Genomic DNA, 23,805 nt, shown 5'->3' on the forward strand with positions numbered 1-23,805 from the left:
CATATTTTATATTGAAATTGTGAAAATAATCTGATTTTCAGAAAAGCAGATGTTGCTTCTGGCTCCCTACATTCAAAATCAAAATGTTATGCTAACTTTATACTACATAAGAAACTTAACTTAAAATACAGTCAAAAACAACAAAATTTTTTAATCTTAAATAAGAAAGAAAAATCTTGGGATCCAGATCAGATTATAAAAGGCAATAATAGAAGATGCCATTAAAATATCTAAGTCTTTTTTTTTAAATTTAAACTGTTGTTCCTGGTTCAAAAATAGGAAAAGTGTTGCAAACACTTACAAAGGTAAAATACTTTAGCCCATTTCATCCCCATGCAGCAGAGTGAAGTGGAAAGTCAATGAATTGGTATTGACTGGGTTAGCTCTGGAACCAGAAGCAAGATAACCATTGGAAAGGTAGAATTTATTTGTTCAGGTGCATCACCTGCTGATATAGATATCCTGCTTAGGAAATGCACTGATTTTTTGCTGCTCACTCAGAAATCACTGCACTGCAATGAATGTTATAAATATTCTTTAGGGGCCTAATGCTGTATCCAGTTATGTCAATACAATGTTCCCAGTAACTTCAGAGATAAAAACTGTGACTCTAAATTTCACAATGAATCATACTGAAGTATAAAATAGTAACACTGCAGACACGGGAGTAGAAAAGCAAAGCTCAAGGCATAATACAGGATAAATCATAGCCTGGCGGCTGCACATTCCAGCCAAGTGTTGGTAAAAGAAAGGGTAGGCATTTCAGAGCACAGTAGGTCTTGACATGGTTCATCCTGGATTAAATTTGTCCTTGGCAGTGTGGGGGGCAAGTTTAATAATGTATGCTACTAGTGTTCAAGGCATAATTGCCTTTAAAATATGGTAACTCTTTCATCGAACTATGACCTAACATAAAAATTCATCTACCCTAACACCAAGTAGTTCATGAGATTCCTATCATTGTCCTTTTTCTTTTCTTTGGCTGAAAAAAAAAATTGAAAAATTGGCAGTCCCTATAAATACATGTTATTTTTTCTGGAATCTTTCATAAAATCTGTTGTACAACATTTGTGAAATATTACACAAGTATGCAACATTGTTCTTGCTAAAGACCTTACTCTGTAAACCTGATTATATGGATTTGACTTATCAGAGTATCATATGCAGAATGCGTGTAGTAATCTTCCCCAAAGGAGGCTCATCACATTCTCTTTTAAAGCCTGTGAAACTTGAAATGGAGGCAAAGTGAAATTGGAAGGTACTTCTAGAGAAATAGTGGAGTTGTTTTAAAGACTCTATTAACTACTACTATCCTGACATGACAGTGATAATGTTTATGCAAATTTCCTTTCTCAATACAAAAGCATCTTACCTGAGAATCTTCTTGTTGGACTGAATTTTTATTGCTAATACTATTAATATTATTTTGTCAGATCTCATCATAGAAAAAACCTGGAGAATTCCCAGTGTTTTACTGAATATTTGCTAAGAAAGAACTTGAAGAATTCCCAGTGTTTTACTGAATATTTGCTAGTATTTACTTTATAAATTCCATTTACATTATATTCTCCTTTGTCTCTGACACTCAGTACCAGAGTTTACATTAACAGTGTGCTTCCCAAGTAGCAATAACTATATCACACTGTAATCTTGCTGCTCAGAGGTATGCAGCCTTTCATTTATTATTCCATTTCTGTTTGCCCTGTAGGGCAGGAAAAGGAAATTTCCACCCAGGGAGTTCAGCATCATTCAACACTGATGTTACTTGTCCAGCAGTCTTCTGTACTAGGGAGACCATATGTCAGCCACAGTTAGCACTTAAAATTTATCAATATCCACTTACGCTCTTAAAGATCTCTTTCTATTTTGTCTCTGTATACATTTCAAACACTAGAGTCAAGAACAGTATGAAAGCAAATAAAAGAGACTTACATCTTTTGTCTCACAGATGGTCCAAGTAGCCATGAAACTGAAATTATAGTACAAAGATTGTCATACTTTATGGAGAGAGAAACATCTCTTTCACCTTGCCTTTGCCATGTGAGTCTTTGCTGTCAACATCATAAACACTAATGAGATCTTCTGTTTCCTTCCAGCTATATGTTGCCTGTGAGCAGTCCTGAAGGTTATTGTATGATTGAAATGGCTGCAGCTGGAAATTCTCCTGTACAACACAAACTTTCTCTGTCATATCGACCATCTCAGGTAAGTCTGCAAAACATAAAAAATAGCTATTGGCTTTGTTCATTTCATCATGATATGTATTTTGGTTATTCTAAAGAGAGAATACGCAGTCTAACGTTTTCTAAAGGAGGAAATGTAAATGTTCCTCAGATATGTACTTAGTTTCTCTTTAAGAAGTCTTTTCACATCAAGGATCCATAATATTTTCATTAATTTCTTCAGTTTGCCTAACTCTGAAACTTCTGTTTCAACTTTCTAAAATCCTTGAACAGGACAATGATATTGCAAGAGGAAATATAATACATTAGCAATGTCATTTAACTAGGTCATGACATTGTTAAGCACTAATTCCAGTTGCTTTCCATTTGCAAGCCACGAAAACTAGTGGGTGGTAGTTATGAATCATCAGTGACTTCACTTGGTGTCAGTATTGTTGCTGAGTCTTCACTTCTGAATAATGTTGTAAAAATTACTATCTCTGTTTTAAAATTGGTATCAGAAGACCCATTCTAAAAGGGTGATAGGCCAGCTTTCCCTAATCTCAAGTTTTTCTGTTTTGCCTCCATGTTATGGGCCTTTTTGTTATGCATTCTCTCACCACGATTATTTCTGCATGATACATTTTTAAAGTTTTTGGAATTGAAATTTGAACTGTGATTGACAGCTCTCCCATACAGGGCAAGGTAGGGGGCAAGATGTATATGTACAAACACAAGATTTATTTGTAAATAGCACAGGATCTTAAAAACTAGACTTAAAAGGCAAAAATCATATTGTATGAGTGTTAGGATATTAAAATAGCAAAACAGGGTATTAGAGTAAAAAAACAAAAATGTACTTGAACAATAAAGTATGCAAATCAGGTATCTGGATAATTGGTACACAAAGGCTAGTTGAGGGCTAGCAACTTGCTTATTAATAGGTTTTATATTAGATCTGGAACAATAATTAATACGTATAGGCAGTGTAGTTAGACGATGAGTCTATTCTTCTCTATTATGTTTAAAAAGATCATAAAGTCTTAAAATTCCAAAGCTTGTAAGTCAAAAAGTCCAGGACACTTGCTGGAGAAAGTGTAGAGGATTCTCTCTAATCAAAGATGGGATTATACTTTTATAGAATAAACTGACCGGCTGCTGTCATTTAATTACATTTAACTCAAAAATCCTCTATAGGAGAACAAAAGGGAAACAAAGAAAAACTCATTTAATTTCCCTCATTTTAAAAAAAATATTTTATTTACCTAGCCATTGTTATTTGGCCTCTGCTTGGTCTATCTGTAACCAAGGTAGGCTGCATGTTTCTCAGCACGGGTGAGCAGCTGATGCCATATATAACAACTTGGCCTTCTATTGGCACTTTCAAGATGGTTACCAGTTCAGAGTTTGCTATGATCTTTGCTTTCCATGGAAGCACTTCAACTCTGGTCTAAGGGCAGTTAAGCTCAGAGACCAAGAGTGTGAGACTGAGAGGCAAAGAGCAGCTGAATCACAAAGGGATACTGATGTAGGCCTACTGAGGCAGAGCATCCTGCTACAGCATCTCACTTTATAAGTTTGTTCACTAGGAGGCAGGACAGTTAGTAGTAGAGATGCTCATTCTATGTGCATCTCACAGAATGCACTGCCAGTCAGTAACAGAACTTTTGACCTGTTTATTCAGTGTGATAGAAAGAATTAACTTGTATTAGATATTGGTATTGTCCTTACTCAGCAATATCTAATCATACAGAGAAGCCACCAGTAGCCACCTTTGGTGTCATGCACTAAGACCATATATCAGAAATTTTCTGCTCCCTATCAGGAAATTTCTTTGATTCCTAAGAAATTCCACAACTCTTCTCTGTTCTGGTTTGGTTTGGTTTGATTTTTTTTTTTTTGTCTAGTTTGGTTTGGTTTGGTTCCTTCTGGGTGTTCATGGGTCTTACCACAAGTGGGGTTTTTAAGCGAATGTTCTGGTCACCTCCACCTACCACACTTCAGTTCATGTTGCAGAGCAATCCTGGAGCATGTCAGCTGAATCCTTTTAGAATAAAACAGTACATCATCCTCAATATAGTGCATTTAAATGCTGTAACTACTAATAAGTACCAAATTAAACTTAATATGGAATAACCCTTTACACATTACATTGGATGAATGTTGTATCCTCATGAGTAGCTGTTCCACTTGACAGATCTGCTCCTAATCTCCCAACTCCCCTATTTTCTTTTCAAAGTACACAAACAAAGGAAGAAAATAAAAAAATCTCTTACGTCTGAGGGGACTAAGACTTTCTTCATGTTCCTGGCCAAGCTAATCATTCTTACCACTCAGATTTCAAGTGAAAAAGGACATTTTCAAATTAGTATTTGAAAAGTTAAGCATGAGTGTAAGGCCTGTTAAGCCTGTTATGTTATTAATAAGACTTAAAGGAATTCTTCTTGCTTGTTTCCTTAAAGCATATTATGGTTAAGCCTGTTAAATTCAGAGCAGGACCTTTACAGAAAGAAATGTGTAGTATGGTGTACTAATGAGTTTTAACATCTAGCACATTATGATAAAATCAATTGTTTCAAGAATCTGAGCAGAGTCTACTGGAAGTTCATCTGAGGTATATTGGATCTGCCCTCAAGGCCAGGGCTTTTGCAGAATAAGCCCAATAATAAAAAGATTGTGTCACAAGAGAAGTGTTAAAAACACTTGCCTTAGTCACAGACATTTAACATTCCAGTTCAAAGCTTTGCCTAATTCTTGTAATAAATTCAAAAGCAGAAACTGCCTGTCTGCAGATGCAACTTACAGATCTTGTCTGTAGCTACTCTTGCTTACAGCTTTGTTTGGAAAGGGATAAAGTCCAGTGATATGAAATGAATTTGACAAGTGCTGAGCCAATGTCTTTAAATGCCTTCCACATGAAAAATCTGAATTAATTTTATCCATGCTCTAAAAGTAGTAGAGTTTTTTCCCTTCTGAATGAAAGTCATTGTACATAGAATAATATCTGCAGGTAATCATGTTCACACTCCAAATTTTACTAGAAATTGTCAGCAATGGAAGTCCAGGACTGATAAAAGCAAGACAGGGAGCAGCAAAGCGAAATCAAGATGCATGAATTCCCAATAAGTCAATATTATGTTTTCCCCCTTGTCCTAGTTCTTTGATGTCTGAATATGATAGTGAAAGGCCCTTTCACTGTAAGTTATCTCCTCACATAAATTATCTCTGTTTTACACATGCTGCAGTATATTTTTTTATTCCATTGGTTTATTTCTACTTGACTTGCATTGGCTAGGTTTCACTCACTTTCTGGATTGATGGTATCATACAAATAAAATCATCACAGTGTGATAGACTCATGAAAAAAAAAATATGATCTTTTCAGTTCTTAGTGACAGGCATTTAGCAGAAGAGCTTAGGAATGGTGAAAGCCTATGTCAAAACTTTAGAAAGTCAGTTATCATCTTGAGGGGTGAAATACAAAGTGCTAAATGAGTCACAGATCCTTTGTATGTGATGGTCAAGGGTTTGGTTAATAAGTTAGGAAGTGCAGGAAATACCATACTGAGCACTAATTTGGTCAGTCCCAGTATGAATAGTTGTAGGTGTTTCTTTTGCACCTCTGTAAGGAAGCTCTAGAATTTGCTATGTAAAGCTTTCCTTTTTCCCTAGACTTCAATATAGCATCTTGGTTTCTGTCATACAAAAAAAAGTAAAATCTTGTTTCAGCATTCCCCTGATCTTGAGGGTTCTGTAGGTCCTGGATCCTAAAGAAAACCTTTATTTTCTAGCCTACAGATTCTTCTGTGTTCCAGCACCAACCCTCAACCACAAACATGGAACTCATAGTACAGACATGAGGGAAGCAGTGAGAGAACCTTACCATGATCACTGTGGTTAAGGCTTGGAATTCCAATTTGTGTTTCATGGGGTATATGTTGTCTTACCTATTTGAAGATGTGAAAACAAATTGAACCACTCTTTATATATGATACTTTTTTTTTTTTTTTAAAGAGAATGACATTTAAAAATAATCTCTTCAGCAAGGATCATAGTTTTTGACCAGCTTCAAGTTATGGCAATTTTCTTTATCTCTAATTACTCTCCATACATTCTTTTCTGATGATTCTCTTCTTGTTTCTGCAGATCACTTTTGGATCAATGTTTCTTGGAAAAGTTCCTGTTCATGAAGAGGTTCATCAATGTGCTGGGCAGATATATGGCTATAAAGGATGCATTAGGGATTTTCAAGTTAACAATAAGGAGTTGTTTATTATAGACGAAGCTCTTGCAGGGAGGAATGTTGAGAACTGCAATGTTCCAATATGTGATTATCATCCATGTCGCAATGGTGGGACCTGCACTAGGTAAGAGTTACCTCTTTAATCATTTTATCATTATCTGTTTCCACTCTGTGGCTGGTAGGTTGGTCTTTAATGGTAAATTACTGTTTTCTGTGTAATGAAATAAGCACCAATCTTTTGCCATGATAATATTAAATAGAAAATGTGACATCTTCATGCCTAACCAGAGATATTTTATACCTTATTTGCTTACATGAGAAGAAATATAAAATGTCATTACATTGCCCACACTGCATTCTTTGCAATCTACTAGGTCATTTCCCCTACAAGGCTCAGTGACAGATAATTTAAATAGAAACATATAAGATCTTATTCATCTGTGTAACAGTTCTGGATTTTAATAGACCTTGTATCCTCACACCTTCATGATGGGTTCTTGTGTGCACAGCATAGGCCTTAATAATCATGCTATGAAAACACTAGCAAATAAATCAGCACCTTCAGCGTGTGTGAAGAAATATTGTCAAAAAACTTTAGAAACCTAAAGTGCATCATGCTGAACAATGAAGCAGGGTCCAAAAGAGATGTAAGCTAAAAGCACAGAAGATTATGGTTCAGTTGAATGATGAATCAGTTGAAGCATGATACGTTTTTAAGCCACAGTGACTTCATCATTGTCTAAGGCACTCAGCATTTAGAAACCACATTTCTTTTAAAAATTGATAGAGTTTCTGAAGTAGCTGCCATGTCTATTTTAAATATTGTACTTCAGCTCCAAGGCAAATGCTGAAGAGAGCGTAGTCCAAAGTTCTTTTAAAACTCTGGACCACTGTGTGCCTTTTAGGTTGAGGAGACTAAGTTGAAGTTTTGAGGTGCTTCTCTGCTTCTCTTCGTTGATGTGAGCACACAAAAAAAATCAAACAGGATTTTGACCTTTGTTTCACTAGAGCTCAACTGAGGGCAAGGCAGCTTTGTGAAAACATGCTCAATATGCCTACCAAACTGGTGAAACTAAGTGTGAATAGACTAATGAGTCTATTTTTCCTCTCTTGTTCCTTTGTTCCTTGCTATATCTGTCATTCCACTGAGTAGCCTGTCATCTACCAATATGGAATACTATTTCATTCAAAGCTGTTTCAAGAGTAAACATATGCTGTATCAGATGAGTGGTTCAGTACAGAACTGTATTTCTAATTCTTTACTGAGTTATTATTAGTTTTTAAAAACAGTGTATTCTCTATTAATGCTCTCTTGCTTTTAGAACCACTTTTGCAAGTTTGCTAGGTACTTTACTGTACTTTACATCCATGGTAATGTAGAATTCCAGAAACAGGATAATTTCAAAGGAAAAAATGACAGCAGTAAATTTAGGGTTTGAGTGTCATATAATTCTATGACAATTTTGTGGATTTAAAGCTCATTGGATTTGAAAGTATGTATTTGAAAAGGGCATGGAAAGATTAACCTAGGAAGATCTTAATATTCTTTGTGGCCCTCTGATCATATGAGCCAGATGTTTCAGACCACGCTCAGTGTTAATTAAGAAGACACATCTGTGTGTGGGAAATAAACTCATAAAATTACTTCACCAATGATATGACAGTAATGCCAGCCACTATGCCAGTAATAGTCAATACATTTCTTTTAAGTTTTATGAAAACTCTAGAAATTGTAAACATAGCCAAGCTAAGCTTTTATAGTGCAGAATACAATCTCAAAGTTAATTGCTCCCACAAACAATTATGTTTCATGTGTCTCAAACTATTCTCATAGTGATTATTCTTACTGTTGTTCCCCACATATTGGTGCAGCAGATGGGTCCATTAATGTTAATCAATTAACCAAGACAGAAAAATCAAACTCAATTAGCAATAAATTTCAATAGAGAGACACTTACATTCAGATTCCAACCACTACGAATGATTTAAGCACCAAGTATATACAAGGAATATAATTTTTCAATATTCATATATAAGTATATATATAAGTTCATTTTAAGAACTACTTTCCCAGATATATAGGCCTCGTTTGAAGGGAATCTTTTCAGCTATATGTAGGAGAAATGTTTAAAATCAGATTTCAGATACCTTTTTCTGCGTGCTGGGGCATCACAGAGTTCTTGAACCTTAAAGAAATGATCAACAAATCAGAAATTCATTCAAAGCTGTTTTCTAAAGCTCTTCTGATAAGGTTTTGAATGCGTTTTTAAGTCTGGGGTTCTGTTAATCTAATAAAATTAGGTATAGTTTAGCTTTTTTTTAAGTTAAAGGAAATTTTATTGTTGAACTCAGTTAAGTGATAGAATTCCATGTGTTGCAGATACTAAGGAGACCAGGTGAAGTGACTTAACAGATTTTGTGGTCTCTTTTTAGTCTGTGTCCTCAATGTTAATGGAAACATAAAGGAAAGAAAAAGAAAAGTCACTATGAATATTACTGTCTTTTTTTTTTTTTAAGCAGGAGCTCAAAATGCAAATTTTAGAGACACTAAAATGTTCTTTTCAACTTCTTTTTACATCTCATTTTCCATTTCAAAGGGTAGTCATGGTGAACCTTTCCCAGAAACACTTCATGTGCTTCCTTATGCCCATAAGCAAAAAATGCACATTATGTCAGGTTCTGGATGAAGGTATTAATCTAAGGATAGGATTTTATGCCCTTATTAATGCTTTTCACAGATTTCTAGCACAGAGCTGCAGTTTGCTTCCAGATTGTAAAATCTGATTTTTGTGTTTGTTGAACTAGAGAAAGGAAATTTTTATAATTGGTCATGGATTTCCCATCTCTGCTTTAGATGTAGCTGTGTCTGGTTAAGAAAGCAACCAGCTAGTCAAGAAAGCAGAACTGCACATATACCAAGTTTTTATAGTTATGTTTTTATGAGCTAAGAGATTCAGGCAAATATATTACCTAGAATATCTGTTGGGTTTTTTTAGAAATCTAAATCCTAGTTAACATCCCTGATTAAGTCCATATTAAGTCCAGAACTAATGTTTTAAGTTCCGCTGTATTCAACTCTTGCAGAAAGATAAACCAAATAAAGCGATTCAGTTAAGTTGATTTGCAAAGGAGGATGTTTTCCAGATAGGAGTTTTGTGTTCTCATACCTTTTCAGAATTTGCACAATAAGTACATATCATATGTAATACTGATTTGTATGAAAAAGATAACCTACTTCCTTTTAAAGGGGTTGGGTTTAGGAAGATGTGTCAAAACTAAAGATGCTTACATGTTTTGCAATTCCAGAAACTGCTGGTATTATTATTATTATTTTAATTCATGCTTACACACACCATTATTTAGGAAGAGTAGTTTTGGGGTCTGGATGTTTCGGATCCAATACTTTTAATGAGTTTAAGTATCTAGGATAGCTGCACTTTGGCACTTATGAAAGAGATTCTTTGGGAACTGGTGAAGAAAAGAATTAATTTAAATTTATTTCCAAATTGTTTTCTTTTTCAGGCAGAGAGATTGTTCACTTTTTCATGTTCATAGGAAAAAATAAGAAAAATCTTTCACATCATTTTTGAGGAGTATGACAGATAATGACACCAAGCTTCTCAGAGTGACTGAAATCCTGTTGGATATGCATTTTCACAGTAAAGTCAACTAAGCAAAAGAGAAAATTTCATTTCCAATTTTTCTGACACTAGGTATTAACAAAGAAATCATTTATTCAAATTGATCTTCCTGGAAAATGGAATTGCATTTGGCAATTTGCATTGGCATTTTCCCATTTATTTTATCGCATTTATTAGTCATTATATTCCTCAGATTATAGTGCTATGGATAAGAGATTTGACAAAGAAATTAAAGCTACATTCCCCAAAGCTGGTAGAGTTAAATTTTGGACAAAACAGCTGTAAAAGACATGGTGCATGAGGAAATAGCAAAATACAATCTCATGAATATTTTTGGTATACAAGTACTCGACTGCTGTTCATTTTGGTTAAGCATAATTGATACATTATTTTAGAATATGCAAATTATTTATTAATGATTAATATGTGATGCACTCTTCAGAATTTGTTTGTTTCAAAACATCATTTTATCACAGAAGTAATGTTGAAATAAAAAATTCTGTCAGTTGCAAAATAACCCGAGCAAACAAGTTAGAAAAAGTGATGAACAAAGACTAAAACTTTCTCTGTTTTTAATTTATGCATTGCAGTGGTGGTTCTATTAAAAACGTCTCTGGAAAATCAAATGTTTATGTTCAAAAATCTGCAGATTTAGCATTTGACTTGATTAGCATTGAGAAAAGTAACACACTGAAAACAATGCATCTAAATATAAATAAGACTCTAAATTCTCAACTATTTAGATAATAAGCAATCTGTGCACAAAGTTTATTAAACATGATGTTTATACATAAATTCAATTGATATAAATCAGAGAGGATGCCATGGAACACTTTTTTTTTATCATTATTGAAATATGAGTGAGTGCCATTTTTATACCAGTCAACTTAGGATGTTTTGACTCCATTCTCAGGAATACAATATAACATCATTTTTGAAAATTATAGCACAACCAAATCAGCATTTCTGATAGCTTTGGTTCCCAAAGGGGTATCTAATTTGAAGTAGCTTTAAAAGATATCAGCAAAATGCATTGATTATTATCTTTTTTCAAGGCCAGTGGGATGTTTAAGTGTATATAGAAATCCTCTAAAACTCTTCATACATATTTCTCCAACTGCAGAGGCAGAGCAGGGGTTCATGTAAGAATTTCACTCTGCTATAAATTCTGACAAATAGTGTAGCTGCAACTCCGTTATAAGTTGTATCATATGTAGCATGTGTATGAAAAATGATAAATGTACCATATTCCTTTTGCTAATGGTTTTCCAAAGTTCCACAGAGGTAATTTCTTCAGTGAAATGTGTAAGTTTTCCATAAGGACCCATTATATGCTCTAGCTGTTTACTGTAAGATATCACAATAAAATTACATGACGGCTACTATGAAGATTAATAATGCACTATCTGTAAAATATGTTAGAATATTTATTCCTTAGCTGCTAACCTAACATATACACCTGCATACTAGTGATGGATTTCTACACTCCAAGCAACTCAAATTACATGAGGGAAAAAAAAATATAAAATTTCAGTCCCAACTGGCATGATTGACTGGAGATTGAATGAGGGAGAACATCATTGTTGTGAATCCCTATCTGGGGAGCTTATCATTGAAAGGAAGAGAGTAGTCTATCTTGAGGTCACAGAACAGAAGAGGTTTTTATTAGGGGTTTGCAAGGCCTTCTTCACCCTTGATATCTTGCTGAATTTGAGAACATGCTTAGTATTCAAATGGAATTTGTGAAGTTTCGATAGAAGGTATCGTAGTAATATGGAAAGTTGAGATCTCACCAAACTTGGTTTTGTTATTTTATTTTTTTCTCACTAATGACATTTATTTGTTTGCTTCTTAAATAGAAAACTGGATTTTTTTACAAATAGTCCTTGTTTTTCAATTTAGTAAAATCAGCCATATGATCATGTGCACAGCTTAATATGAAGAGTGGTACCTACATAGTCATGGAAGATTCATGCCCTGTATGGATGCATTTAATACATTTAAATTAGGCTTGTTTTAGCTAGCAAAACCTAGCTATAAGATAGCATTTGGGGAGGAGAAAGAACTGAAATAGAGATGTTCTACCTGTACCCAGACTATATCAGTATCACATCTTGCAAAGGAGGGAGCATGTTTTGTTTGTGTTTTTTACAAGGAAGACCTGTTGAACCTTACTCTTAAGTGGAAGGCAAGATCATCTTTATTTATAAATAACTCAGAAAATTATCTGGTGTCTTGCTATAGAATTAGTGCATCCCTCTTCAAAAAAAGACTGTCTTGGACAAACATATGCATAAAACAATTCTCTTGAAGATTCATTCTCTGTAACCTGTAATATTTAGGAGACATGAAGATAAAAGGACCACAAAAATCCATTTTTCCTTCTTCAAGACCTCCTTGATTTATCTGAAATCATGTAGTAGATGATGTCAGCACCAGACCTAATATGGGTCCTTTGGCATCTTGTATAATCTGTGTAGCCATCTGGCATTGCTATCAACTAGTTATGGAAGGAGAAAAAGTATTTCACAGCAGCATCTTGAAAGCTGATGTCATTATTTTCAGTAATAGTTATTTATTGTCTATCTTGTTTATTACTCATTCAGTATCAATACTGTACAACTCTTTATCTAGAATACTGTGTTATTAAGTAAAAAGTCTTTCAGAGCTTTAAAAGTCTTAATGTTTCCATAAGCAACAGACTTGGTTTTTTAATACTTGTGCTTGTATTATTACCATACATAATGAAAGTATGCTCTTTGTGTGCTTGTAAGAGTACAGCTGATATTCCTTCTTCTCTGTTTCAAAATCTAACAGTGCTTAGGAGTTACTAGTTATACAGTCAAGGAAGTTTTTAATTATTTGTATTAATTACTCCACCAGGCATGAACTTTCAGTAAGGAGTTCTATGCTTTCTTATATTCAAGTCACCATCTCAGCATGCCCGTCAATTTAGCCTTCTTTTGTGCTTAGGAAAATTCATTTGGCTTGAAGGTCAGGACCTGTGCTTGATTTCTGCTGACATTCACTCAGTAAGGAGTTTTACAGATGGCTAGGACTGCAGAGAAGCTACACAAAAGAGTGAACATGCTGGGTCTTATAATTTTCTGATGTAACATTTAAAGTGGGCCACATGAAATAGCCATATGAGGTTTTGAACATCCTGATTTACTCTGTTCCAGGACCACTTCAATATGTTTTAACATATAAAGTACTTTACTTCATTGTGTACATAAAAGAATACATAAGTTCTATTAAAACTTGTGTTTTATTAGGTTGTAATGGAAATGAGATCAAGTTTCAAAACAGTCCAGTGGGGAGGTTCACCTCAGGAATCCCCCAAGGTGAAATGTACCAGACAGAAAGAAGTTCTTCAGCATCAGAATTGTTGATTTAAACAGATATAGAAACTGCCAGTTGTAAGGGCTCCTCTGTGCAGCACTCTTAGAGACACCTCTCTCATTCCCCTGCAAATTTTCTTGTGATTACCAAAGGGTATTTAAGACTTCAGTTCCAGAAACCCTGGTTAGGACATCGCTTTTCTGTTTACAACCAGCCTTGGAAGTTTCTAATGGGATGTGAAGCTTCATCACTTAGGTACCATGTCATCATCTTCTCTGCAATCATCAGGAATCAGTGAAGTCTGAGTTGAGTATCTGTGTAAGAGCATAGATACAAACATGTATGTATATACACTCAAAAACATTAATTATGGGGTGACTATAGTTGTTCTGTATGTATCGTTCCTTTGTTTGGAATTGTCCTTTTATGCTACAGAATTTTATACTATGTTGGTGAGGATGCTTAGGGCACTGGGGTTTATAGTACAGAATTTTATACTATATTGTTGGTGAAGATGCGCAGGGCACTTGGGTTTATTTTGTATGTCCTCCCAATTGTAAAGGTTAAGCCAATGAAAAAATAGGTAAAATCCCCAACAGACCTGCAAAGTGGCATACATTGAAGTGAATACTATAAATGAAATAGAAATGAACAGCTTTTGTTCAAGATGCATTTAGTTGTCTCACAAATAACCACTTTTTTTCTCTATTTTTCTTGGTGACAGTTTTAGTCCTGCACCTATTTGCAGCTCTAATTTACTTTATTTTATTCACCATTATTCAGGGTAGGGGTCTTGAAAAGCCAAGGAAAAAAATCACTGTAAAATACACAGAAATATGTTAGAAAACAGTATGGCATCAATAACAGAGTTATTACATTTAGCATTTTAGAAAAATGCTTATTAACAACAGAAGTTTTTGAGTTATAAATAGTTAACATTTTGAACACAAATCTTCTAGTAAAACATGAAGACTGCTACTGTCTGTAGGCTGAAGAATATCCAAGAATTATTCTTTCTTGTAGTTGTCATGGTTTAACCACAGCTGGCAGCACAACGCCACACAGCTCCTCACTCAGTCCCCCACGGTGGGATGGGAAGAGAATCAAAAGAGGGAAAGTGTGAAAATTCATGGGCTAAGATGAAGATAGTTAAATAAGCAAAGCAAAATCTGTGCACATAAGCAAAAAAACCTGAGTATTCAGTTCACTATTTTCCATTGGCAGGCAGGTGTTCAGCCATCCCCAGGAAATAAGGGCTCCATCAAGCCTAGCTGCTAGCTGGGAAGACAAACCCCATCACCATGAACATCCTTCTCTTCCTTCTGCTTCACCCAGCTTTATACCCATAGCATGACATCACAGAATGGTATGGAATATTCCTTTGGTCAGTTGGGATCAGCTGTCCCAGATGTGTCCCCTCCTGACTTCTTGTGCACCCCCAGCCTACTTGCTGGGGTGGTGGGAGAAGCAGAAAAAGCTTTGACTCTGTGAACAAAATCTCTGTGAGCTCTGTTTTCAGCACAAATCAAAACCATAGACCCCTACTAGCTACTATGAAGAAAATTATCTCAGACAAACCCAGCACAGTAGTATTATATAATAGGATAATCCTGCACCATCATATTTCAGTTGTCAGACTCACCCAATTATTCATCCACTTTTCCATTCTGTAAACCACTTTCAGAAACAGTGCAACATATTTCGTAACTGAAAAACAAGCACAATAGTTCATTAACCCAGATTTAAGCTCTTTCCTGGATACATACAGGGAATAATTACAAACTTCACCACCTACCAAAATATTCAGAGATTGCTTTAAATCCCAAAAATCAATCCAAGCTTTTTTTTATCATGTTATCCTTGTATGTGATCCAGATTTTTTTCTTGGCATTCGTTAGTATTAATTTTATTTTTACATAGATCAGAGTCACTGCCTGGATAAATATGCTAATGTAGTGGAGAGAATAAACTATTTAGAATAATCTAGAGAAAATGATATGTATTCAGAGTTAAGAACCATTTAAAAAAAATTGTGTATATTGTAAATAAATAGCTATAGAGAGCTAGCTTTTTTAACCTTTTTTCCACTTTCCCCCAAGCATATTTCATGGAGAAGGGAAGGTGAAAGTTTGCCAAAGGGTTTGACTCTCCCCTTTTGACTTTTGCAGGGATGATTGGGTGAGAATGCAATATATAAACATGCATCTGGTTTCACAGGAAGTTAAACGAAGACACTCACAGGAAGACACTCACATTTTCAATCACTGAATGGTTTTGATTGGAAGGATCCTTAAGGATCACCTAGGTAAAAACAAATGCAGTCTTTGAGTATTCTTACTATTTTTCATGCTTTGAAAAGCAGTGAAGTAGACAAATTGTATTTGTTTTGCTCTTGGCAGGCACCTGTTTACCTGTTGATCGCTGAAATTCTTTGAGTGGGCAGACATCAGATGTTTTTAACAGTGAAATCTAGCTTTAGGTTGTATGCTTAAACTGCAGTGAGAAAGACAATCACGAGTTTATTTTCACTTTACAAGTGTTGAGACTCAGCATCCAGATTTATAATGTGATAGTTATGCCAGCTCAAGATTCAAGGCTAAATTATAAAGTCGGTTTTCAGCTTCAGCAGATGCTCTCTGGGTCCTGCTGTGTTTCACTTAATAGCAAGGACAAGTGGATTCCATCTGTAGGAGAGCATGTTTTGTGTATGAACTACTGCAGGGCAAGGGCCAATACTGAGATGGAGAAGGATGCAATATCAGGACACAGTTTTATTTATGGACAGTTGCTTGTTTGTTTTCAGGCAGGTCTTTAAAGCTAGGTTGATGATTTAGGAACAGATGAAGGGTTATAATAAGGTGTGCAATTATAATACTTAGGTTTAAAATTAAAGGATGTTTGTCCTGTACTTTGATGGTAAAATGCCATGATTTAATATGAACAAGATGGCATTCATGGGTATGAACTAATCTTGTTAGGTGCAGAATGGGTACGAAGTGGTAATTGAAATGAACTTATATTTTTTTTGCCTAGGACTGATGTAGTTTAAACCTCAGATTTCATCCATTTTTTATGGATGTTTGTGTAGTAGCAAAGACAGCTGTGCATTATTATATAAGTGAATGCATTGATAAATTGGTACATATTAATATATAATTTTTTTTTCATCAGTAGGTTTTGTCCATATTTTGAGGTGGATTTTTTTTAGTGCACTGGGCAGTTCCTAATTCCTGGATGCTTAAATTTTCAATGATTTTCTGTAGGCTTGTCTTGATACTATGTGTTTTTAGTAACTTAGTCAATACACATTTTTCTCAAGTCCTTGACACAGATGGAATATGTATTCCACCATCTTAGAATCATAGAATTGGCTGGGTTGGAAGGGACCTCAGAGATCATCGAGTCCAACCCTTAATCTTACCCTAAGAAGCTACAATAATGTGTGATTGACTTTCCTTAGACAGGAACACTTGAACCATAGGAACAAACCCAAAAGAAATAGAGCATCCTGAGTTCACCCACCAGAACTTGCCCCAGTTTACAAAAATAAAAATTAACGACAAAATGAGGAAGGTTTTTTAATGTCAAATTTCATCTTTTTATTTGTTTGATTGTAGAGTGACCAAGACTCCAGGTATGCAAAATAGCTCTTTTCTCAGAAATAAAAAACCACAAACAAATCACACCAAACCTAAACACACAAACAAAAACAAACAAACAAACAAAAACCAAAAAACAAGAGGAAACAAACTTAGGTAAAAAAATATTTTATTTGTAGAATGTATTTATTTAACAAAAAAAGAGAGATCATTATATAAGTAAATGAGTGCTTCACAAACTACTTTTCTTTGTCAGAAAAGCACTGGGATCCTTTACTGGGGAAAATCCTCATTATCTGTATTACGTTCTACTGCATCTGAGTGAAACATTGTTCTCTGTGCCTGGTCTGGTTTTAATCTTTGCCTGGGTTCTGAAACAAAAAGGCTGTGGGTTACTGCCACCTACAGCTGGAATCCACCCACTCCCAGCTAGAGAAATGGACCTTGCACTCAAGTCCCTCTGGGCAGAATAGAGTAGATCTTAGAGGTGAGTTGAAGGAGGACAGTGCAGAGCTTGTAGAAATTGCATTTTTCCAGCTTTTTATGGCATTTAAATAAAACTAGGGCTACAGAGAAAGTAAATCCCTTAGTAGTATATTCAAGCAGTTTTCGTCTTGTAAAAGTACCTTCCTGCTGGCAGTAGCTTGGCAGTAATGTTGCAGAGTTTAAATTTCATAGAGAGGAGAAAAAACCTCAGCTTCTGACAATCCTTATGTCAGCTAACATTTGAAATGCTCTGAGAATTAACAGAAAGAAAAAATAAAAATAAAAATAAAAATTGTACTGCGTTGAGGCCTGTTTAGTGTATTGCAACTCTTTTAAGACGCTTATGATATTTGTCTTCTTCAACCTCAGTACCTCCTCCTCACTGAATTTTTATCTCAGCAGCTTTCTAAAAAAAAAAAAAAAAAAAAACAAAAAAAAAAACCAAAACCCTAACAAAAACAAAAAAAAAAACAAACTAAATTAAGACCTCAGGAGAGCAGGAATAATGCCCAGCAGTGGTGTGCCATTTTCTCTGACTGCTCCCACCTTTTCTGTTCTGTGCTTCTCTGCAATGTCTTTTTCAATTACAAAAAAAAAAAAAAATCAGGGTTGCTCACTTCTAATAATTATTCTGTGCTGCTTAATCTAGTAAATATGGGCATGAAAAATTCTGTTTGCATGGAAAGGAAAGGAGATGGTTTGTTTCCACTCAAGCCTATCCTCTTTTTTCACTACTGCTGTGGTATCTGAGGGTTTTTTTCCTGTGCTCTTCCTGATTTCATTTCCCTTTCTATGCCACGTTGAAAAAGAGTGTTCTATGTGGGCCAATCAAGCTACTTCACTCCCCAAAGGATTTCCTAAGTAGATCCAGTGAGACTTAGCAAATGATGTATTTGAGTAGAAATGCTGTGTTCACGAAGGTATCCTTGTGCAGTGAAGTGTGTAAGCAACTAGGCAAGAGCCTGCATGACACTGCCACCTTATTTTCATTCACAGTACAGACATTTTTTTTATTATGCTGAATTTATAATATAGGAATAAAGCTTGAGAATTTTTTCCTTTGTGAAAGCAGAATGAGCATAATAAAAACACAGGAACACAAATTGCTATTAAATAAATAAAATCAATACTTTGCAGACATCTATCAGAACTGTCTTTTGTTTAAGGTAACCTATGCCTCAACCAGCATTTCTTCAAAATACCTTTCTTCAAATAGGAATTATGCAGTGACATCTGAGTCACAGAGGCAGAAGTACTCTTTCAAGCAGCATTTGCAATTATCTTGCCAGCAGATGTTAGGGGCATATTCTTCTCTGCCCCAGTGTTGTAATCATTAAAAATTAGTAATTGTGTTTACATTTAAAGGAGTTTCATCCTCTGATACAGGATTTGGAGCTAACGCTGTCAGTGGAAAAAGCAAGAAAATGGAGCTTGGTTCATATTTTACATCGGAGGTTACACCATTTTATAGTGCTAAGTTTCCCTTGTCTTCTGTGAATTTACTCAGATTTATACCAGTGAAGTGAAAATCTAATCAAGCACACAGCTGGATACATTCAACAACTTTTTTTGTTCACCCAGGATAACTCTATATTGTATTGATCTGCATTATAGAACTGAACAGAAAACAACAGGAGAGAAATCTGAGAAACAGTGTCTCACTTAGAACCTAATAAGAGTTCTTAAGGTCCCTGTTTCATTGCCATGCTTGGTTGGATCATCCTTAGGAATCGATGAAGGACCTGCAGTCAGAAGCATGCATAAAAATGGCTTGAACTTATTAAGTGATTTCTATGGATAGAAAGTAAAGGCTGGGGGCAGGGAGGATATCAACGAAACACTGATTAAAAATCTGTCCAACTTTACCTTAATTATTCTTTTCAGAAAAGACTAGCCAGCTAGAAGGGAAGAGACAGGGTGCTATGATGAGACAGAAAACAGAGCAATAAAGTGCTATTTGAGTCATTTTAGACTGCTGGATGAATGGCTCTGTGGGAGAGAAATTGCTGTGGTGTCACTGGCTTGCTGCTGCTACCAGCTCATGTCACTGTGGATGTCAGTGTAAAGTAAAACTGGAGAAAAGAGAAGTCCACTCTCCTTTCATTGTGAGACAAGGAAAAGGGCAAAACCTGTTCTGCCTCTAGTGATAGGAGTCATAAGTGTATGTGTGGCTGAGAAGTCTAAGAGTTCATCCTTTGAAAAAAAAGTCTTTTTATCTTTAGATGACTTTGCAGCCCTTGCCATAGAGTGACTAAATGATCCACACAGGCCTGATTAATAACAGCAGGGAAACACTGTAAGCTCTGAACTAATGTAAAGTCAATTCTGTCACATTTGTCTTTCAATACTTTAGGCATTAATATGTATTTAATGTTGCTCAAATACAATGACTGGATGTGTTCCTTAGAGTTCACTGTTAGCTGAATGCTTACCAGCTCATGATTAAGCAGTACAGCATTTTGGTACTCCAGCTTAAAAATGGCTTCTGAATAAGTGCAGTGCAAACAGAAGGCAAAGCTGCAAACAAATACTTTCAGATCTCTCTATTTTAGAATGAATGTAGAGGAGTATAAACCTGGCCTCTTTTCTCAACACTGATTTAACAGAAAAGGAAGATTAAATCAATATTGTTCTCCAGAACCACATCAATATGAACAACAGTCCAAAATCTCAAGGATATGTTACAGCCAGGAGACTTACTTGATTCAATTATTTATAATGAGAGTGTGCCAATAATCCTGACTATTGTATGAACTATTAACATCTTCCAACCTCTCTATCATCCTGCTTTCTGGAAGGAGTAAATTATTACAATGCTCTCAGCAATTACAGAGATCTATTGCACAGAAAGATAATATAATAATATCACATGTAATACCTGAAGTATTATTATACTCTTCCTCAGACAATTTTCCAAATAATGCATTGAACTAAAGGAATTTATTTCCCTTCTTGCTCTTTTTGCTTGGGTAAAGAAATATATATTAACAAATTATTTGGCTTGATTTGGCTTGGGTTTGCTCTAAGAAGGAGACAGTAAGGGACTGCAAGCAGTCACCATAGCTACTGGTAAACAGCATAATGTTTTCCTTATGCTTTCTATTTTGACTATAATTCTTTTTCAAGAAAAAAGGAAAAGGGGATGATTTTTTTTTTTTAGTGATTAGAAACGAAAATAGAAATCTTAAGTGATAACCAATTAGATCTGTCTTAGAAATGGGACTCTAATTCAGGTCTCTCCTGTATGCTGCTGAGAATATGACTGTGAACCTTTGCATCTGATTTTAGCCAGCTGAGTGCATCAAAGATTTTGTCCCATTAAATGTTTTCATCTCTGTTTTATACATCTGGAAACAAATCTGCCACTGTGCAACACAGATAATTATTTGAGTGTCCACATTTGCAATTGTTTTCTGTCTACACCAGTTTTTTTCAATTTAGGCAAACTTTTTGTTATCTCAGCTAGTAATTCAGATTGTTCACTTCCAAGAACTTCATGGCTCCAATAGGTGTGCAGAATTTGCTGCTTTCATTTTAACTTACAGAGTCCAGATATTTTAGGTTTATTTTGTGAGAATTCTTTTTATTTCCTGAGAATCAGTTACAGTCGATCATAACACCTCTGTGCAGTGCTAACCCCAGTCCCTGCTTATTTTCTGAAGACCACTTACCTTCTGAAACCACTGTTCAAGACACGCTATTTTATAATTTCTCTACTGTTTCTTTTACAACAGATTTTATGATCTTCTTATGCTGTTGGGGCTTTCCTCTGTAATGCTTAAATTCTTCACGTTTTAATACTAAAATATTTATGGGCCATTATTTTACCCACTGCCAATATTCACTCTCCTACCTCAAATGCAATAATTTTGCTACCTAAATTTCTCTATTATTGTTCTACTTAATAATTGTATTCTCTTCTTGCTTTTTGATCCATTGAAGGTATTAGGTCATAGTTGGAGTATCTTTCCTACCTAATTCTGATTTCTCTATATGCAAATAGGGCACAAAGACTGTATCTCTTGTTTGTTTATTTTAATATATTAGTTTTGATGTTGGCAGATGCAGTCCAAAACAGATATTCAGTTGTAATCATCTGAGAAAATTCTCTCTGCAAGTATTTTTCAGTGACCACATCCTCAGAACTGTTCTAGAACTACGCAATTCTAGTGACTACGTCATACCTTTAACTTCCTACTCTTCAAGTTGGAAGGTTTTAACTGCATTTCATAGATGCTCTCTGCAGTTAGATCTAATTGGACTACTTTTTTTAAGACACCTAGAGCCAAATCTACTGTTGATAGGACAGCATTCACTTCAGTGGGGTGGCAGCAGGTTGCATCAGCAATTAGTTGGCTCAGACTTCCTAAATATCTGTAGAAACAATCAGTACTAATGGATGGTTTCATTTCTTGTCAGGTCAAAGAGAGGAAGCTTCCCATAAACATTCCCTCACTTTCCAGTTGAATCAAAGCTGCCTTCTTCTGTGAAATATTCAGGGTGATTACTGAAATTCTTGGGTTTTATTGGTCTGGCATAGCACATTGTTAAATACACAGAATCCTTTTTCAGGAAGAATTTACCAAAATGTGACAAGTGTGAAAAATTTCAAGTGTTCTTTGACTTTATAATTCTGATAGGAATATGAAGCAGCTAACATAATATATTTCATAAGTTTTAGTATATCCAAGTGCAAATTATAACAATATTGAATGTTATAACAGATATTTAAAGCTACTGAGATTCATCCTTTTATTCTATAGCTGTACCTTCATTTAATTTGCTCTATTTACCAGAATTAAGTGGGAGCTAATTTATTAAATCACCCCCCACACACACTTTCTGAGGCTTTTTACTTATCATTAGAATATGTATTTTAAACTTTTGCAATACTTTTTAAAATATGTTTTTAAATATTGTAGAAACCAAAAGCTACATTTTTAATTTTAAAATCAGTACTGAACTAGCTATCATTATTGGCCTATGTGTGATGTCAACCCTTGAATTTCAGGTTTTTTTCTGCAACTCAGATGAATCACTGGGATAGGATTCACCGTAATAATATGGACCCCAGTAAGTAGGATGTCTGATCTAAAAGTTGTGTGTGTGCTTCCTCCTTAGTCAGTACGGAGTTGCAGGTACTTGGCCAAATATATCCCATTACTTAGGCATATGTCTTAGTACTTGATAAATTCTTCTCCAGAAGTGCTTTTCTGTCTATTTGACTGTAAAGGGTGTATGGATATTTAGCTTGGTCAACCTAACTTTCACACCACCCCAGTTAGAAGAGAGGATTCCCACTTTTTTTGATGATGTAGTGAATCAATGTCTTAGCAGTTAGAATGCACTGTACAAAACATTGGAAGCAGGGCAGCTTGATAATATTTGATTTGGTTTTGAAGTGATATCTTGCTGATTGAAGAATTATTGAAAAACAAGAACTAAAAAGAATTGCATTTTAAAATAAACAGAGGAACTGCAAGAATTGTTCATAACACATAAAAGTATGTATGCACAGAGTTGAGTTTGATACAGAAGTCTGATACCAATGTTCATTGTTTAAAAGTAATTTTGAAGGAGATTTTCAAAAGAGAGTTCTGTAACATCACATATAGCATAACAGTGCATTAAGTTATACAAGAGGTTTATAGAATATTTCAGCTTGAAGGAACCTACTGCAATTGTCCATTCCAATGGCATAACAAGAAGAACCAGAGGAATGTGCTATTAAATATAAAATAATGTATATATTTAGCAGCAGAAAGCACAATTCAGGATTGTATTTGAAAGCTGAGGTTTTGTTCTCTACTAAAAAAGTTTGCATATCCCTTGTGATATTTCCTCCTTTCTAATAAACATTTTTAATAATTTTCCATGTAGAATGTGAAGGAGGGTGTCACATTGGTGTAGTGAGGTATTGTTTCAAATAATGTGAAACATGAAGAGTAGTTGATTTGAAATGAAATTACTGTTCTAATCTACATCTCTGACGTTCATGTCACGCTCAGACTTGGAGTACAGTTAAATCTCATGTCTGAAGGCCAGAAGAGTATTAAATTTAGCTACTTCTATATAAAAACTAAGTACAAATATTTTTCTTTATATGTTAATAAAAATAGCTGGGCATACAGTTCTTTTTATGGGGTTCTAATTAAGCAGTAATTCATACACATCTTTCTCCTAAATACTTAGGAAGAGAAGAGAGGATATTAGTGGGCGTTATGAGTTTATTATCAGTAATGTGCATTTATTTTAAGACTTTGTAAAGACTGATTAATTTTTAATTTTTTGTACCAGTAAAGAATAACTTAGGTTCAGTTAATTTGGTTACT

At 34.9% G+C, this 23,805-nt stretch overlaps 1 protein-coding gene across 1 annotated transcript in view; it reads left to right on the plus strand.

The window, feature by feature from the left end:
• Window positions 1-23,805, plus strand: part of EYS (eyes shut homolog) — a 709,634-nt gene that overhangs the window by 610,665 nt on the left and 75,164 nt on the right. The window contains exons 38-39 of the mRNA XM_030447573.1: window positions 2,097-2,205; window positions 6,309-6,529. Of these exons, the coding sequence (XP_030303433.1) occupies window positions 2,097-2,205; window positions 6,309-6,529 (330 nt within the window). The remainder of the gene's footprint in view (window positions 1-2,096; window positions 2,206-6,308; window positions 6,530-23,805) is intronic.

Source organism: Calypte anna, chromosome 3 (assembly GCF_003957555.1).
Source record: "Calypte anna isolate BGI_N300 chromosome 3, bCalAnn1_v1.p, whole genome shotgun sequence".
NCBI lineage: Eukaryota > Metazoa > Chordata > Aves > Apodiformes > Trochilidae > Calypte > Calypte anna.